Source organism: Solanum stenotomum, chromosome 7, assembly GCF_019186545.1.
Source record: "Solanum stenotomum isolate F172 chromosome 7, ASM1918654v1, whole genome shotgun sequence".
Classification (NCBI taxonomy): domain Eukaryota; kingdom Viridiplantae; phylum Streptophyta; class Magnoliopsida; order Solanales; family Solanaceae; genus Solanum; species Solanum stenotomum.
The window spans coordinates 52,923,560-52,944,081 of NC_064288.1; the positions used below are offsets into that span (position 1 = coordinate 52,923,560).

General features: G+C 34.9%; 1 protein-coding gene across 1 annotated transcript; it reads right to left on the bottom strand.

Annotated features, from left to right (window-relative positions):
* Positions 1 to 7,301: 7,301 nt before the first annotated feature.
* LOC125871143 (serine/threonine protein phosphatase 2A 57 kDa regulatory subunit B' beta isoform-like) lies at positions 7,302 to 20,296 on the bottom strand. Its single transcript, XM_049551733.1, has 2 exons — positions 18,705 to 20,296; positions 7,302 to 8,066 (listed from the first exon to the last, which is right to left on the bottom strand). The coding sequence occupies exons 1-2, from the start codon at positions 19,887 to 19,889 to the stop codon at positions 7,764 to 7,766; spliced, it is 1,488 nt and encodes a 495-aa protein (XP_049407690.1). The 5' UTR covers positions 19,890 to 20,296; the 3' UTR covers positions 7,302 to 7,763.
* Positions 20,297 to 20,522: the final 226 nt, after the last annotated feature.

Consider the following 20,522-nt stretch of genomic DNA (forward strand, 5'->3'; position numbering starts at 1 on the left):
TATTCTAAGTGAAAACTTGTTTAAATTACACTCTCAGATTGACATCATGATATGTTGATTCACCATAATAATAAATAGAGTCAAGAGTGACTTAGTCGTCGCCGAAAAAATTGCTTCTTTCTTACTTGATTTGGGGGTGTGGGTGTGTTCCATTCACTAAAGTACGTACAAATAAGGCAGTGTACTACTAGGTTTATCATCGTGATTGGAATGGAAAACGGGATCATGATTGGAGTCTTCATGGTCCAAGACAATCAAATCATCAATAAGAGTAAAGTAAATGTGAGACTTCTTAGTATGTTCGTGCAGTGACAACCGTGGGATTCTACTGAATCTCTAAATAAGATGTATATAGTTAATTTAACGGACTAATAATAAAATTTGGTTTCTTACATTACTACATAGATATTACTCCGCATAATAATATATTCCATACTTGGATTGATTACTTAGGATTTACGAGCCAACTTTTAGAAATTACGCGACTTTCTTAATTTTTTGTGTATTAATCTGACACTTTGGAGAACCCAAAAACTTTTTCTGAAAAAGCTTTGTAAGGAACTTCTTAATGAGTTGGGGAAGCATTATATATAGTCCCGCAATTTTAAAGACATATTTTTGCATTTATGAGAAAACTTTTATAAATTATGCGACTTTCTTAGATTTTGTGTGTATTAACCCATGGATCTGGCGCCTTGGAGCACCCAAAAAAAATTCTGAAAAAACTTTATGAGGACCTTTGTAATAAGTTGGGGAAACATTATGTATAGTCCCACCATTTTAAGGTAAATTTTCGCATTTATGATCCAACTTTTAGGAATTACGCGACTTTCTTGATTTTTTGTGTGTATTAGCCCATAAATCTGGCGCCTTGGAGCACACAATTGTTTTTCTAACAAAACTTTTTGAGGACCTCCATAATAAGTAGTCCCATTATTAACGCATATTTTTGCATTTATGAGCCAATGTTCAGAAATTACGCGACTTTCTTTATTTTTCGTGTGTATTAGCCCATGGATTTGACGCCTTGGAGCACCCAAAACTTTTTTCTGAAAAAACTTTCTGAGGACCTCCGTAATGAGTTAAGGAAGCATTACGTATAGTCTCACCATTTTAAAGACAAATTTTACATTTACGATCCAACTTTAGAAATTACACGACTTTCTTGATTTTTCTTGTGTATTAGCCCATGAATCTGACGCCTTGGAGCACCCAATTTTTTTCTAAGGAAACTTTATGAGGACTTCCGTAATGAATTGGAGAAACATTATGTATAGTCCCACCATTATTAAGACATATTTTCGCATTTATGAGCCAACGTTTAGAAATTACGCAATTTTATTTATTTTTCGTGTGTATTAGCCCATGGATCTAACGCATTAGAGCACCCAAATTTTTGAAAACACTTTATGAGAACCTCCGTAATGAGTTAGGGAAGCATTACGTATAGTCCCACCATTTTTAAGACATATTTTCACATTTACGAACCAACTTTTAGGAATTACGCGACTTTCTTGGTTTTTCGTGTGTATTAACACATTGATCTAACGCCTTTGAGCACCCAAATTTTTTTGAGAAAAAACTTTTTGAGGACCTCTGTAATGAGTTGGGGAAGCATTACGTATAGTCCTATTATTTTTAAGGCATATTTTCGCATTTACGAGCCAAGTTTTAGGAATTACGTGACTTTGTTGGTTTTTTATGTGTATTAGCCCATGGATCTGGCGCCTTGGAGCAACCAATTTTTTATTTTCTGAAAATTTTTTATAAGGACCTCCGTAATGAATTGTGGAAGTATTACGTATAGTCCTACGGTTTTTCAAGGCATATTTTCACATTTACGAGTAAATTTTTAGGAATTACGTAACCTTTTGGTTATTCGGTGCATTAGCCCATGGATTTGGCGCGTAGGAGCACCCAAAAAATATTCCAAAAAAACTTTATGAGGACCTCTATATTGAGATGGAGAAGCATTACAAATTGTCCCACAATTTTTTAAGGAAAAATTTCGCGTTTATGAGCTAACTTTTAGTAAATACATGACTTTCTTATTTTTTTTTGTGTATTAGCTCATGGATCTGGCGCCTTAGAGCACCCAAAAGAATTTCTGAAAAAACCTCATGATGACCTCCATAATGAGTTGCGGAAACATTACGTATAGTCCCACCATTTTTTAGACATATTTTCAAATTAATGAGCCAACTTTTGCAAATTACGCGACTGTCCTGATTTTTGGTGTGTATTAGCCAATGAATTTGGCGCCTTGGAGTACCCAAATATTTTTTCTGAAAAATCTTTATGAGGAACTCCATAATGAGTTGGGGAAACATTACATATAGTCCCACCATTTCAGACATATTTTCCCATTTACAAGCCAACTTTTGGAAATTACACGACTTTCTTAGTTTTTTCGTGTGTATTAGCCATGGATCTGGCGCCTTAAAGCATCAATTTTTTTTCTTAAAACACTTTATGAGGACCTCCATAATGAGTTGGAAAACCATTACGTATAGTTTCACCATTTTTAAGGCATAATTTTGCATTTACGAGCAAACTTTTAGGAATAACGCGACTTTTTTGATTTTTCGTATTAGCCCATGGATCTGGCGCTAATTTTTTCATTTGTTTTTTGGCCAATTTTTTTGTGGGCATACGTGACGACCTTTTTTAATGGTGTGTGTTGGTTTAGTAAGGTAAACACAGACATTTTCAAATTAAAACTAGGCACGAAAAGGAAAATAATTTTTTTTTCATTTTTCGTGTGTTATATAACCCATGAATTTTGGGTTATATGTGCTCCAAATAATTTTTTGTGAGCTTCCGTGACGACCTACTTATTTGCGTGCGTTGGTTCAAAGGGGAAAACGTCGACATTTTCAAGTTCAAATGAGGTCCGAAATGGAAAATTAAGATTTTTCTATATTTCGTGTGTTATAGCCCATAGATTTGGGCCTTGGAGCACACAAAAAAATTTCTGAAAAAACTTTATGAGGACCTTTGTAATAAGTTGGAGAAGCAATATAGATAGTCCCACCATTTTTGAAGGTATTTTTTCGCTTGTGGAGCCAATTTTTTTAGGATTTACGCGACTTTTTTAATTTTTCGTGTGTGTCCATGAATCTAGTGCCTTGGAGCACTCAAAAAAAGTTTATGAAAAACTTTATGAGGACCTCTTTAATGAGTTGGAGAAATGTTACGTATAGTCTCACTATTTTGAGACATATTTTTTTCATTTACGAGACAACTTTTAGAAATTACATATATTTCTTGATTTTTTTGTGTGTATTAGCCCATTGATCTGGCGCCTTGGAGCACACAACTTTTTTTCCTGAAAAATCTTTATGAGAACCTCCACAATGAGTTGAGGAAACATTACACATAGTCCCACCATTTTAAGGCAATTTTTTGCATTTACGAGCCAACTTTTAGGAATTATGAGACTTTCTTGATTTTCATGTTGATTAGGCTATGGATCTTGGGTCTTAGAGCACACAAATGAAATTTTCGAAAAAATCTTATGAGGAACTCCGTAATGAGTTGGGGAAGCATAACATATAGTCCCACTATTTTAAGGCATATTTTCATATTTACGAGCCAACTTTTAGGAATTAAATGACTTTTTTGGTTTTTCATGTATATTAGCTCATGGATCTGACGCCTTAGAGTACCCAAAAAGAATTCATGAAAAACCTTTATGAGGACCTCCATAATGAGGTTGAGAAGTAATACGTATTGTCCCACCATTTTTTAAGGTATATTTTCACATTTACGAGCAAACTCTTAGGAATTACGCGACTTTCTTGGTTTTTCGTGTGTATTAGCCCATGGATCTGACACCTTAGAGCACCTAAAAAAGTTTTTAAGAAAACTTTATGAGGACCTCTGTAATGAGTTGGAGAAACATTATGTATAGTTCCACCATTTTTAAGATATATTTTCGCATTTATGAGCTAACGTTTAGAAATTACGTGACTTTCTTAGTTTTTCGTGTGTATTAGCCCATGTACATGGCGCCTTAAATCATCCAAATTTTTTTTTCTGAAAAAACTTTATGAGGACTTCCGTAATGAGTTGGGGAAAAATTACGTATAGTCCTACCATTTTTAAGGCATATCTTCGCATTTACGAACCAACTTTTAGAAATTAGCCATGTATCTAGCGCATTGGAGCACCCTAATTTTTTTCGGAAAAAAACTTTATAAGGACATATGTAATGAGTTGGGAAGCATTACGTATAGTCCCACTATTTTTAAGGGATATTTATACATTTACGAGCCAACTTTTAGAAATTATGCGTCTTTCGTGGTTTTTCGCATATATTATCCCACAGATCTGGCGCCTTTGAGCAACCAAAAATATTTTTGAAAAATCTTTATAAGGACCTCCGTAATGAGTTGGAAAATCATTATGTATCATCCCACAATTTTTTAATGCATATTTTCACATTTATGAGTGAACTTTTAGGAATTACGCGACGTACTTCATTTTCCGTGTGTATTAGCACATGAATCTGACACCTTTGAGAACCCAAAAAAAAATTTTGAAAAAACTTTATGAGGACGTTGTAATAAGTTGGGGAAGCATTACATATGATCCCACCATTTTTGAAGGAAAATTTTCGCATTTACGAGCCAACTTTTAGAAATTACGCGACTTTCTTGGTTTTTTCATATGTATTAGCCCATGTATCTGGCGCCTTAGAGCAAACACATTTTTTTTTGAAAAACATTATGAGGACCTGCATAATGCATAATGAGTTGGGGAATCATTATGTATAGTCCCATTATTTTAAAATATATTTTCGCATTTACGAGTCAATTTTTAAAAATTACGTCACTTTCTTGGCTTTTGGCTTTTCGTGTGTATTAGTCCATGAATCTAGCGCCAATATTTTTTGTGTGTTTTTCGATAAAAACTTTTGGGGGGCGTCTTTTACAACCTATTTAATGGCGTGCGTTGGTTCGAGGGGCACACATCAACATTTTCAAGTTCAAGCGAGGCCCGAAATGGAAAATAAAGAATTTACCAGTTTTTGTGTATTATAGTTCTTGGATTTTGTTTATATGTATAAGCCCACCATTTTAAGGCATATTTTTGCATTTACGAGTCAATTTTTAAGAATTACGCGACTTTTTTTATTTTTCGTGTGTATTAGCCCATGGATCTGGCGCCATGGAGCACCCAAAAAGAAATTCTGAAAAACTTTATGAGGACCTTCTCAATGAGTTGCGGAAGCATTACTTATAATCCTACCATTTTAAGGCATATTTTTGCATTTAAGAGCAAACACTTAGGAATTTCGCACCATTCTTGATTTTTCGTGTGTATTAGCCCATGGATCTGGGGCCTTGGAGAATCCAAAAAAAATTCTGAAAAAACTTTAAGGAAGACCTCCGTAATGAGTTGGGGAAGCATTACATATAGTTCCACTATTTTCAAGGCATATTTTCGCATTTACAAGCCAACTTTTAGGAATTATGTGACTTTCTTGGTTTTCATGTGTATTAACCCTTGAATCTGGCGCCTTGGAGCACACAACTTTTTTTTTTGAAAAAATTTTATGAGGATCTCATTGATGAGTTGGGGAAGCAGTACATATAGTCCAACAATTTTTAAGACATATTTTCGCATTTACAATCCAACTTGTAGGAATTAAGCGATTTTTGTGTGTATTAGCCCATGGATATGACGCCTTAGAGTATCCAAAAAAAATATTCTGAAAAAACTTTATGATGACCTCCATAATGAGTTGGGGAAACATTACGTATAGTCCCACAATTATTAAGGCATATTTACGCATTTACAAGCTAACTTTTAAGAATTACGCGATTTTCTTGGTTTTTCATGTGTATTAGCCCATGAATCTCGCGCCTTAGGGCACCTAAAATTATTTTTTAAAANCAAAAAAAAAAATTCTGAAAAAACTTTATGATGACCTCCATAATGAGTTGGGGAAACATTACGTATAGTCCCACAATTATTAAGGCATATTTACGCATTTACAAGCTAACTTTTAAGAATTACGTGATTTTCTTGGTTTTTCATGTGTATTAGCCCATGAATCTGGCGTCTTAGGGCACCTAATTTTTTTTTTCGAAAAAACTTTATAAGGACCTCTGTAATGAGTTGGGGAAGCATTGCGTATCGTCTCACCATTTTTTAAGGCATATTTTCACATTTTACGAGCCAACTTTTAGGAATTATGCGATTTTCTTAATTTTTCACGTGTGTTAGCCTATGGATCTGGCCCCTTGAAGCACCTAAAAAAAATTTCTGAAAAAACTTTATGAGAACTTCTGTAATGAGTTGGGGAAGCATTACGTATCGTCTCACCATTTTTTAAGGCATATTTTCACATTTTACAAGCCAACTTTTAGAAATTACGCAACTTTCTTAATTTTTCGTTGTATTAGCCCATGGATCCGGCGTTTTGGAGCACCCAAATTATTTTCCTGAAAAAACTTTATGAGAACCTCTGTAATGAGTTTAAGAAGCATTACGTTTAGTCCTACCATTTCTTAAGGTATATTTTCATATTTACGAGCTGACTTTTAGAAATTACGCAACTTTCTTGATTTTTCATGTGTATTAACCTATGAATCTGGTGCTTTGGAGCACCCAATTTTTTTTTCTTCTAAAAAATCATCATGAGAATCTCTATAATGAGTTTGAAAAGCATTAGGTATTCTCCCCTCATTTTTTAAGTCATATTTTCGCATTATTTAGAACAAAATAGATCGGCCTGCATCAAAGACTATATAATCAATGTGATTAGAGCTGAAAATTTAATCAAAGAATAGACCATAAGTTCACATTCAAGCGATCATCAATTCACGGAATAGTAAGCATTTTCTCAACCTAAATCAGAGGTCTCAAATTTGCATCCTATGTATGAAGTTGTCTCTATTAGAGAACGTTTCACCCCAATGTAGAACTTCCAACACAAAATTTGATGTTGGTACAAAGGGGGGCAAAACCCAGGCCAAGACATAAGTCAACAAAAACACAAGTTTTGAAACATCATACGACCATGTATGAGGGCTAGGATACCCATGTAGTACTTCATCAACAATATACCCCGTGTGTAATCCCACAACTTCGGTCTAAAAAGGGTAGTATACACGAATCTCACCCTTCCCTTATGCAGTTAGAGATTGTTTCCAATAGACCCTCGTCAACGATATATACTACATCCTCTGAAGATCATAAAGGAGGTTCTCTTATATAACACTTTCAAGAACTGCCAAGTGAATCGGACTTTCAAATTTCAACTTAACCATACAAGCTATACAACATAAAAGAGAAACAAAAACCAAAATACTTCTTTCAAGAGAAGGAACAAAAGAAAAATGCCCAGAATAAAAAGCCTGGAGAAGTCCTCTATTCTTCGGCTTTTGCCCTCCCACTCCTGATTAGTGTAAATTAACTGTATAAATAACGTAATTTCTTGCTCCAGAGAGTTCATTGCAAGAAAAAAAGTTTCTCCTGACGAAAATTATAGAACAAATTACAACATCATACTTCCACAAACCATTCTTGAGCTGCAGCACACGACTAGTGATTATCAAAATACATACTTGAATTACACTCTGCTGCAATGCCTGTCATCATCTTCAACCATCCGGCATATTGAAAAAGAACAAAAAAAAGGAGAAAAATGAATACCACTATAACAGAAGAACATGGTTGATGCATGCATCCAGTTTGAGTTGGTGTGTCTAATCCTGCATTTAACAGATCAGGAATAACGATCAACGTGTACTTTACCCTCCTTGTCCAGCAGCAGCTGCTAATCTCTGCCATCTTAACTCTCGCTGCTTTTCCAGGTCAGTGGCCCGAGCTGCTTTCTCAGCATATTGTTTCTGACAATCTTCAAACAAATCAGCGTCCATTTCAAGGAACATTTTGCGGACATTTACAGTCAGCCCATGGACAGCCTGATTCCAATGACTCCTTATATTTTTTTCCAGAGCCTCAAAAATTATTGGTAAAATTACATTCCGATTCTGGGCAATCAGACTCACAACGTGCTCATTATTCCATAAAAATAAGGCTCGTTCTGCAACCTGAAAAATATAAAGTTACTTCAAAGATGCCTTTTCATAGTCCTGGATCCTCCTTAGATGAGATTAAAAAGTACTGAAATAACCTGGGGCACTTAAAACTTCTTTTTAATATTCTTCAAACAGAAAATAACATCAGACATGTTCATTACTCTGCAACATTTTACTCTCTCCATTTTAGATAATATGACGTTGTTTGACTATGCACGGAGTTTAAGAAAGAAATAAACTTTTAGTTATTATGGTTTAAACATGCCATTAAGGATAAAATGGGATGTCTAAAGTTGAACTCTTTCCAAATATGAAAATCTGTCATTCTTTTTTGGCATTGACTTGTAAGAATATAGTGCTGCATAAAATAGAACAATGGAGTACCATAAATAAGCAACATGACCAATGAATAACACTAAACACAAAAATGACATACCCAAAATGTCTATCCTTGAAAGGAAACAAGGAGGAATAGGAGGTGAAATAGCAGGGACAGAGTCTGTTAGCACTAGTTTTGAGTGCTAACTTACCCAGCTTCTCACCTATTTATCACATCACTAGTGGCTTTTATTGTGGTCTCAGCCACGGAGGGCTAGGAAAGCAAATCTTTTCAGGTACACAAACTCTAGAAGTGTGTACTAAACAAAGAGAAATGCCAGCTGATTCCCGAATCTTAAATGAAGAAAGGAAAAGTCAAACCTGTTATTAGCAGTTCTAACTTCCAAGGGAAAGATGAAATACTAAATTTTGAGACAGGATTGAATAAGTTCCAAGATGTGACGGGGCTATGCAAGCTCTAACTGCCCACAGAGGTTTTACACTTCGTTCTCTCAACCCGAGGCATTTAGAATAAAGAAAACTCAGCAAATCAGTATTCAGGTAGGAGAGTCATGTACACACTCATAAAAAACTACGGAAGTGTTAAGAGGCATTACCATTCATCTCTGCTGATATTAAGGCCTTAAAACTTTAGTTTAACTATATTCACATATCCTTGAGGCTTACGTAACAGTTGCTCCCATGTTCCAAACAGCTAAGTTGCACAGACTCTTTACTTTCGATGCCACACCGCATTGGATTCTCCAAAAATACACTACTTTTAGAGAATCCAACACGCACCCGTTGACATTTTGGAAGAGTCTGAGTAAAACATAGCCAAACACTAAGTTCAACAATCCTATGGCTATTATTTTTATCTCTATCTATTTGGATACACTTTAAAGTGAACTCAATAATTATTTAGAAAGTATTCACGAGCATAGCAAGTGCCATACTTTCCAGTATGAGAAGCGTTTAGAGTAGGAGAGCACTAATAAAAATCTACGGAGAACACAATTAAGGTGCAAGTAGAACAGACATAAATTTATCAAATAATATAACCAGTGAAGCTGCTGGCACGCCATTTCCAGAATATGCCTTCCATACAAATACATTTCTTAATGGGAAATAAAGTACTCCCTCCATTTCATTTTATGTGACAAGTTAAAAATGTGCACGGAGTTAAAAGGGAAAAAGGAAAAATTATTGAAACATGTTTTAAACATGCCATAATATTTGTTAGATATAAGACTTGAACTCATGGTCTTAACCATGCCATAACAATTGTGTGGCTATAAAAAAAACTTATCATTAAGGCTAAAATGGGAAGTTCAAATTACGTTGTTTCCAAATTTAGAAAGAGATCATCCTCTTCTTAACAGACTAAAAAGAGAATAGGATCACATAAACTAGAACTGGAGTAGTAATCTATTTAAAGAGAATAAAGAATTCATAGGACAGAAAAAGAGGCCCTCATTGCCTCAAGTTATCTATATCTATCTATACTATATTAAAAGCAGGAAACCCAACTTAAAAGTTAAATTACAAGAATATCCTTTTTAAAAATTTAACTATATAAAAAGTTAAATTAATTAAATTCTCTTCTTAAAAAAACTAATTATCCTACTTTAAAAAAACTGTCGCACTAAATTCAGGCATATACAAGCAGATGTGCCATTTCGGAGAAATTCTTATCAATATGAAGAGATGTGCTCCTTTCGAAAAGTTCCCTGGATGTAAATACTTTTTTGGCATCTCAAACGGGATAGATTTCCCATCTTCCTTTTTGTATTGCTAGCATTTTTTCCCCTTCTGTTTGAAAAACAATTGAAGTTAGAATTCTCAAGACACATTTCTATGTCCTGTTCCTTTTATTTTCATTTTTGTTATCGGTTCTTAATACTCTATTGCATTCTGAAATGATGACCGTCCATGTTTGGGAACAAGAGGTTTTTTGGTGAATGCCCTTTTGTCTGATTANTTAAAAAAACTAATTATCCTACTTTAAAAAAACTGTCGCACTAAATTCAGGCATATACAAGCAGATGTGCCATTTCGGAGAAATTCTTATCAATATGAAGAGATGTGCTTCTTTCGAAAAGTTCCCTGCACGTAAATACTTTTTTGGCATCTCAAACGGGATAGATTTCCCATCTTCCTTTTTGTATTGGTAGCATTTTTTCCCGTTCTGTTTGAAAAACAATTGAAGTAGAATTCTCAAGACACGTTTCTATGTCCTGTTCCTTTTATTTTCATTTTTGTTATTGGTTCTTAATACTCTATTGCATTCTGAAATGATGACTGTCCATGTTTGGGAACAAGAGGTTTTTTGGTGAATGCCCTTTTGTCTGATTTCGGAAACAGCCTCTCTACCTCAACGAGGTAGTGGCAAGGTCTGCGTACACTCTACCCTCCCCAGACCCCACCTAGTGGGATTTCACTGGGTATGTTGTTGTTGTTGTTGCCCTTTTGTCTGATTATGTGTCACGTTTATGTGTTGTTATTTTAGGGATGATGCCGACTTAGGATTCATCTAATCTACCACAAATTTGGGGCAACTTCAGTGAGTTCACCATACAAAATTCAATAACTTTTACTTTGACATATGTGATTCTATGCTTCCTCTTGTTAAGTATCTTGACAAAGTACGGTGGACTCTATTAATTTGTGCCCCAATAGTTAGCAAATGCTTATCATACTAAAAAGTTTAAGGACTGAAATATTCTTCTAAGTATCTACTTATAAGAAAATATAGCACCTACAAACAAACCCAGCAATCACAATTTACAATATAACGATAGGTGAGTTGTGTAAATGGAGAAGAGTTGTGAAAACATGAAACTATTTGATGATATACTCAAAAGAAGAGTGGTCGAGTAAGGTGACTTATAATGTTACTATGAATGGTTATTGTCAAATGAGGAACTTGGAAGAGGATTTTAAATAGAGAGGAATGATGAGGAAAAAGAATGGGTGAAGCCAATTAGTCAAATATTGTAATCTTTAACACCTTACGTTCTGGACTCTGTAAATCGAGGAAGCTAATTGTATAATGGAGGAAATAAAGGGTTATGAATTTGTATTTGATAAGTTTAATTATCTTTTACTTTTTGATGGGCACTCGCAACATAATGATGTTAACTTTTCATTACATTGTGTAAGGAGGTGGTTAAGAGAGAGGTTCAAATGAATGAGTACATAAATAATGTTTTTTGAATGGCTTGTGCAAGGAAGGAAGATGACTAATGTTGCAGAGACTTTGAAGAGGTTGATGAAAAATGGGATTACTCCTACATACGTTTTGTGTAACACCATCGAGTGGCTATTGCAAGGAAGGCAATATGGGGAAGGCTTATTCAACTATTGGAATTGCTTGAGAACCCAACTTCCCTAATATGCAGACATATAGCATCTTAATTGATGGATAATGAGATGTTTTGAGATTCTTAAAAAATAGAAGCTAATTATAGATTGAAGCCTAATCCATGTTTTCTAATCAATTATGTGTAATGGTAGGCTCTCTGAAGCTGATGTAGTTTCTAAGTCATATGATACATAGAGGAGTTGAGCCAAATGGACATATGCTTATAGACGAACATACAAGGGGAATAATGATCCATGTTTTTAAATGTTTCAATAAGTTGCTACAAAGTGATACAACACAAACACTTACATAGAATAATACTCTATTAATATTCCAATTATTGAAAATCACGTTTGAAGAGAGATTTATTTCTCAATTCTCAGCATCATATGATTAAACGATCCATGACTGAAGTGCCTATATTTCTATTTAGTTCCACCAACCAAGACTACAAAAAGACAACATTAAATGATTAAATTGGTGTTACTTTCTAACATCTTCTTCCCAAAGGTGTTTGTTTGTTCTCCATTTTTGTAAGCGCTTCTCCTTTTTCCTTTTCTATGCACATGGTTGTACTTCATAAGTTAAGAATAAAAATAATACATAAATCTAATTAAACTTTCATTGTTCATCTTTATAATTTCAAACAATAACCAATTATTATTAACCTGCACAAATAAGTAACCATACGACAATCCACATTAATCATTTAGAAAAATTTCTATTATATCCTTTTGCGTATATTTATTTACCCAACATTTTATTATAATAACATTAATATTATTTTATAAAATTGTATACTACATCGCTCGAAATACACATGCAACATGCAATGCACGTACCGATGATTAGCTATTATAAAAGCATGAACATAAATGTTGGTTGACCAATATGGAACGACTTTTATACCCTTAAACTATTAACTTCACCTTCTTCTAGAAAAGGACGGAGTTGTCATTAAATAGAGGTCATAACGTAGATAGTTATTGATGTAAACACATAGTCTAAACTATCCAATCCTATTTCGTTAAAGTCAAAAGAAGTTGGGTTGGTCTCTACAACTGCATGACAACACGTATACATTATATAGCCAAGTTTCTTCGAGGATAAGTTGACTCATAAGAGATGGATTGGGTTTATTCAAAAGTTTCGACTCTATCGTTTAAGACTTTTCAGAGAATAGAGATATGTTGCAATCATATATATCTCTCTCTATATTGATTACACAATACAATGATACTCATTTCTTCTTCTCTATTTTATGACCTTGGTGTCTAGGCCAACTTTAGCACACCTCAACTAATTCCACGGATACCTACAACCTCCTGCCAGCAACAGGTATCTCTATCCACCAAGGCTAGGACAGATGGGAAGAATCACCTAGTGTTTTTTGTCTCAACTGGAAATTGAACCTGAGACCTTATGGTTCTCAACCACTTCATTGACCACTAGGCCACACGCTTGGGTGCTATTTGGTGTTTTCATTATATGTATATGCTTAACGATAAGAATTATGGTGGAGATGTAAGTACTAATTTATTCTTAATCAGATGTCTCGGATTTGAGCCTTATTGGGTATAGAGTCGACTTTGTATCAACTGACCGTTTTACAACCCCCCCCCCTACCCCTATTATAAGACTTCTAGACAAGAATCCAAATTTAGTGGGGCTCCAATGTTGATGATGTTCGTTTTTATAACTTTTATTTTTTCATTAGAGATTTAGTGATGGATAACAATATAAATTTGAAAGTAATATGAAATTGAAATTTAAATAGTTCAAGTTCTTTTTCAAATTTTATAATAAGGAAATGGAGGGAGTTTAGTTATAATAAAGACAACAACAAAAGGAAAATGTATACTAAGAACCATATCTTTGAAATTATTAGGTGAAATATAACGAGATAACATATTTATAATCTATACCTCCTAAAATTAAATAAAAATAATTTAATTACCATCTTCAACAAAAAAAATATTGATAACACATTCTAAGGACTAGGCGGTGACTTCTTGCCAATATTCACAACACATTTTAATTTCAAAGAACATGCGATAAATTTTTACATATAATTACCTACTAAATATTACTTTTGGCATTAGTTTCTTATTGAACTAAATAAGAACTCCTAAATAGTCCTAATGCACCCAAGGGTGTGGCCTAGTGGTCAATGAAGTGGTTGAGAACCCTAAGGTCTCAGGTTCGACTAAAAAACACTAGGTAATTCTTCCCATTTGTCTTAGCCTTGGTGGACAAAGTTACCTAGTACCTGTTACTGGTGGGAGTTAACAGGTATCACGTGGAATTAGTCACGCGAAAGCTGGCTTGGACACCATTGGACACCACAGTCATCAAAAAAATAAAATAATAACTACTAATATTATTATTTTTAAAACTGATAAGAACTCCTAATATTTAGTAATCTAATAATGAGAATATTCATAATTATAGTAATTTTTGGTGATAAAGGGATCTTGAAACTACAAGTCAAATAAATGTTCTTAAATTAAGTATTATTTTGAAAGTTTATCATCATTGGATATAAAATTTTATAATAGTAGTTGGGGCTACACGTGTGAGCATGTGACATAGAAACTAGTAAGATGATAAAGAGCAAGAAGATTCTCTAGACAAGAAATGCATGCCACTACCTTCGAAGATGGAAGATCGATTTACAGGTGTCACAAAACAATCTTTATCCAATAAAGAAAATTATTGTCCATGCCATGCCTGCAAGCATAATCTCGAATGGAAGACCATAGCACTGAATATACACCAACACACCATGCAATAGAGAACCTAGCACACTTCTTTAGAGCCTTCAGGCGAATCTAATGCAAAAAGGCACTCATCAGTCAAGCTGTTGGATGAGCCATGTGAGACACACTCACATACTTCTTCTCGTGATTGCAAACAATCTCCCCCATAGATTCCAACAATAAGTCAAAAAACAGGCAACTATCCATGGAATCTTTGCTACAATTGCAATTATACAAAAGATATGGGAAATAGCAGCATGGCACTTGCTAACTTATAACAAAGTCAAAGGTTTAAGTCTGATGAATAAAAACCATGTGAAAGTTATACTTCCCAAAAAAAACAAAGGCAAACACCTACACCAACCCTTGAGCTAAACCGAATAAGAGAAGCAAAATTTACAAACACAAAAACTTGGGGCTTCAAACAAGGTTTGAGTTATCCATTTAAGTGCGGAATAAGACCTCAATTAGGAGCACCCAAGGTGTCACCTAGTGGTCAGTGAAGTGGTTTGAAACCTATGACGCTCCCAAACTTAAATCCTAGTTGAGGCAAAAACATTTGGTGATTTCTTTCCATTTATCCAAGCTTTTCGTGGATAAAGTTACCCAATACCTATTTTGGTTGGAGGAAGCAGGTATATCATAGGAATAGTCAAGGTGCGGCAAGCTGGCCTAGACACCAAGTTTTTTTTTTTTTAAAAGACCTCAATTAGGATGATTTTCATAGATCACTTGCTCTTTTTGTATGTTATGGAGTCGCTAGTCGCTACTCCATCTAGAAAGCTCTTTTAAATAGCAGAAGCTTATTACTAGATACAAATCCCCCCCCNCCCCCCCCCCCCCCACCTCAGAGTTCGGGAAGGATAGAAGTAAACATAGGGGCCATCTAAGAGGATAAAGTGTTTCAACATTTTTTTTCTTTCATAGAGGGAAAAACGTAGGGGTAAGGTCTGCGTACACTCTACCCTTTCCAGATCCCACTTGTGGGATTAACACAGGGTGTGTTGTTGTCTAGAGGGAACAAGTGTATCAAGATATCTAGACAACTTGAGATAACTAGTGGGAATCCAGAAGGAGTCTGCGCGATTGAGATTATGTAAGGGATGCGTTGGAAGTCATTAATTTAAGTATTTAATTATATTTTTAGTTGTTTTATTTATTATTCTAGAATAGGATTTATGTTTCATAGTTTCATAAGGATTAGGTTAAGTTATAGTTATTAGTTTGGAATAGGATTTAGGTCTCTTACTTTCATAAGAATTAGACTTCCTATTGATGTAATAAGACTCCTATTTAAAGGGGCTTTTGATGAATAAATCAGTAAGTCATAATTCAGCAAAAAGCAAGAGATTAGAGTTCTCTCTTCCATTGAACTCTAAGGTTTCAGTCTCCCTTTGAAGAACTGAAGAGATCAGAGTTCTCTTTTAATGAATTCGAAGGTTTCAGCCTCCCTTTAACGAGCTGATTTATATATCGCCTTGTGAATCGATCCTTCCCTAAAGATTCATAACAAATTACATGAAATTTTTATAATATTTGTGTTAATATCACCTTACTGAAACTATAAAATTGAAATATGAAAGATGTTGCATTGAGGTAACAATGCTCCCAACACTGGCCAAACTTAGGATCATCAAAACTAGCTTAACTGAAACTCATATTGCATTAACCCATTGTGATGCAGTCTCCCCTTCTTTTGTAAGCCAACAGTCACCCCCAAAACTGACGAGATTAATTTATCTATCCTCTCTTACTAAGTTCATCAAAGATAGACTAATTGGTTTCAAATAGACTACAACTTGATGTGCCAAAGCAGCAACAAATTAGCAGAAAATCTATTATCTCATTACCAACAAACTCTTTATAAAAAATACTTTAGTATAACTTTAATTTCCTCAACCTCCTTCTTCCCCTAACTTTATGTTTTTACTTTTGAATTAAGTAGCCAAATTGCAGGTTTAACGGATCTCACTCATACCCCCACTACTTGTATGACTACAGTGGTGAGAAATTCCTATCAATGGGAGCAAGATGAATTGTTTGGACAACCCAAAAAGCACACCAAGATAGTCAACTTGAGATAGGCATAGAAATTATATATGTCAAATTATAAGGCTATGATAATCTACAAGGTGATGGGGCCTCTCAATAGAAGGTCTACCTTGGTTTTTGATGAATAAATCACAAAGCAATAGAATACATAAGCAAAAATAGAACAGAGCAGACTAAATCAAGGATAGAAGGTGATTTTCAGAAGTAACTGTAATGATTAAGGTCTTGGATTTGAGAGGTTTCAAGGGCTATCGATGGAACCTGATTCAATGAGATGGTCGTGGACACAAGTTCCTGCTACATAACTTCTTCCTAGTTTTACTGGTGTTTACAGCTTAGTTACATTTCTGCAAGGTTTTATAGCAGATTTATGGACACAACACGGGTGGAACTTCAACTTCAAAAGACAGCTCAATGACTGGGAGGTTCAGAGAGTAGCTGAATTTCTCAACATAGTGGAGCCTTTCAATGGACTTCAAACAAGGGAGGATATTCTATGATGGACAGGAAACAATAGAGGAGTATACAAAGTCAATAGAGCTTATAAACTATGGATCAGATAAACCAACAAACTACAAATTGTCATGGAAACAAATATGGAGAAGCAGAATACCCCATAAAGTATCTTGCTTTGTCTGGTTGTTGGCCAAAGAAGCAGCTATTACTCAAGACAATGTCATGAAGAGAGGGATAACCTTATGCTCTAGATGCTTCTTTGTGGGGAAACTTTAGAGACTGTTAACCATCTGTTTCTACACTATAAGAGTACAAGTACACTCAACAATTATGGAGAATCTTTTTGAGTCTCAAAGGCATCTCTTAGACTATGCCTAGGAAAGTTTCGGAGGTTTTAAAGAGTTGGGAGGAAGCAGGAGTACTGGCAAAAGACAGAGGCAGATGGAGAACTACCCCTGCTGCAATATGGTGGGCAAATATGGAAAGAGAAGAACTCTAGGTGTTTGAGAGCATAGAGAAAAGTGTGCAGAAAGTGAAGCTCAACTCCATTTTGCTATTATGTTTTTGGTGTAATCAGTTATACTCAGATGATGTTGTCTCAATAATTGATGTTTTAGACTCAATTTAGCTATAGAGCAACAAGAATTGGGGCCACTACTGTTTTGTGATATAATAATAAGTTAACAAGTTCGAAAAAAAAAAAAAAACTTCTTCCTATTTCTGGCCATGAAAACTGATACGGAATTCTGCTTTCATATAAAGGTTAAAGTAGCAAATTTTCATTGGTTGGTCACTTGTGAAGCTTATTCAGCCCAGCATAGTGAAGGGGGGTGGTTGTTTGCACTTAAGCCCTAAAGCTAGGTGAAAAACACACTGGGCACTTTGCCTCGCCTAATCGTAGCTTTAGTGTAGTCACCAAAGTGATGAGTGATGTGGTGTACACTTCATTGCAAATAGGCATTGTTCTAAAAAGTTGACACTAAACAACAAAAAATTCACTTAATTGTACTATTTGAATTTTATTTTATTTTTTTAATTTTTTTTAATTTTTTGATGACTGAGGTATCCGGGCCAGCTTTTGCACACCTTCGACTATTTGAATTTGTTTGTCGGTTTATATAATTGCTTTTTTCACTTAATTGTACTTTTTAAATTCATTTGTCCACATAATTGTTATTTATGGTCATAATTATTGTTCTTAAGTTTCATTTTTTATTTTTTATATATTTTTCTTCATTTGTGCCTTCCATTATTAAAATTTAAACCCCATGCTTAATTTGCACTTTCCGTTTAAAGCTGCAACAGACCTCATTGCTTTTTTGCATCTTTCACTTCTGATAACATTGCACCTAAATGAGAAAATGAGGGGAAAAAAAGGGGAAGGAAACACCTTCTGGTATCTTACCAACCAAAGACAGTAAATAGAGTAGATAAATTTTCTATTTTTCCAAAGCTAACATAGTTTAAATGCAAATGTACTCAGCAATCCTTTTTTTTATTAGTACACAAGCAGTATACAGAAGTAGAGAATCCACACAAAAGCATGATTCAACAAATAGTTCCAATCATCTGCACATCCACCAAGCAATTAAAATATATATAAAAAAGGTGTCATAAAGAAGTTACTAAATACATTCGCTAAATTAACAACCACGGAATCAGGTAAATGGGGCAATTAATGGCTTTGAAGTTTCTCCTAACCTGAAAATGTGGGCTGTTAAGGCAACGAGCAACCTGACGAAAAAGAGGAACCATGCAGCGCTGAAATTCAGCAGCTTGTGTGGCTTCCAGAACTTCTTCAAGTTCCCCAAGAAAGAGAACTTCCTTTTGGCAATTAGTGACAGGCCAGTATTTCAACAAACCCCTTATAACTGTATCACACAACTTGTAATCCTTCTCCACAAACTGGACAATACAATACGACAATTGCTGATGATACATTGCAATTGGTTTTGGCTTGTGGAGCGGTATGAGAGCTCGAACAAGAAAAAGTTTATGTTCCTCTTTCATTGGCAACGCGAAACCATTTATAATACTCCCTAAGATCTCCAAAAGTTCCCCTATTCCACTGTGCCTCTCAGTCTCATATATAAACCTATAAAAGATATTATTAATTGCTTTCCTGATAAATGGCCTATGCACCATAAATTTCCCATATATCCGGTGAAGAATCGTTTTCAAATACTCTCTCTCCCTTGGGTCCTCAGACTCAAACGAATCCAATAACTTCAACACAAACGAATGATCAATAAACCTTTTAGCCACCTTTGTATCAGTATCTGCTGAAACTATATATCTCAATAACAACTCATATACCAACTGTAAATGCGGCCAAGACACCTCGAGATACTGTTCTTCCTCTTCAGGTTCCACATTTTCTGACCCAGTATTCTCATGAGACGCCGGAGGCAAGCACCGGAATATATTAACAGATATCATTTTCAACATTTCTTCCTGATTAATTTCACTGATTTTCAAAGAATTAGATTGAACGCAATCCACAAGTTCTGCTAGTGTTTGTCGTTTGATCTCTTTTTCCCTAACCATTTTCATAGTATCATTGAAATCAAATTGGTAGCAACAAACCTGAAGTTTCCTAAAGAAAAAACTCTGCCGTTCAGCCATTGGCACGTCCTTCAACATTGGAAGTGCCTCAATTGTTCCCGGCGCCGGAACTGCTGCTGACATCATTGTCTGCTGGTGCGTCGAATTGTTCATCATTCCAAAACCAGCACCAGCACCGGCACCTCTAGAAGCATGATTCACTACCACATTGGATGTTGAAACCGACCCGGAACTCCGATTACCTGACGCAGCAACCACGAAATCCGAAGGATCCGATTTCGGCACCTTTTTGTGCCCTCGCTTAATAATTTTATTCAGCATTCTTCTCTTTTTCTCTCCTCCAATCAATACAAAATCAAAAAATTCAAAAACCTAACCCTAAATTCTTACGTTTATTAGCATTTATCAAACATTAAAAACCAAAACAGATTCTCCTCCTTATGTACAAAAATTAAAATTGAGATCAGCAATAATTACGAACACTTGATTCTCGCAATGTGTCAATTTTCAAATGCGGATCTATTGAACGAATCGTAGAGAGAGGAGAAATTGAACAGGTAGATAGGAGGGATGATCCATGATTTTCCGGCAGGGAGGACGGTGATCGGAAAGCGATTTTCCGGCGAACAATCAGAGAAAATGGAGGGAGAGATGTAAATAGAGAGAATTAAGAGATATGGTAAAATGGAAAATAGCAGTAGTGAGAGAGAGGAGGGAAGAGAAAGAAGAGAGAAAAAAGTGACCAAAGTAGGGATTATTTAAAATGGAGGGACTGTTAATGGAAAAAAAAAATTTCTTTCATTTTATTCCTTTCTTTTGCATAATTTTTTTAAAAATAAATCCCATCAAATTTTTATTGATTGTAAAATTGGAAATCATAACTCTAATAATCACCATTAAGGGTTGTGTTAGAATAGAGAGGATCCTTCCTTCTTTAACGAAAGGTCTCGATTA

Bases quoted from the DNA above. Each gene is read 5' to 3' on its own strand.
- LOC125871143 (XM_049551733.1), bottom strand. From the start codon at position 19,889: ATGCTGAATAAAATTATTAAGCGAGGGCACAAAAAGGTGCCGAAATCG. The intron at 8,067-18,704 runs GTTAGGAGAAAC...TATATTTTTCAG, and splicing joins TTAACAGCCCACATTTTCAG to GTTGCAGAACGAGCCTTATT.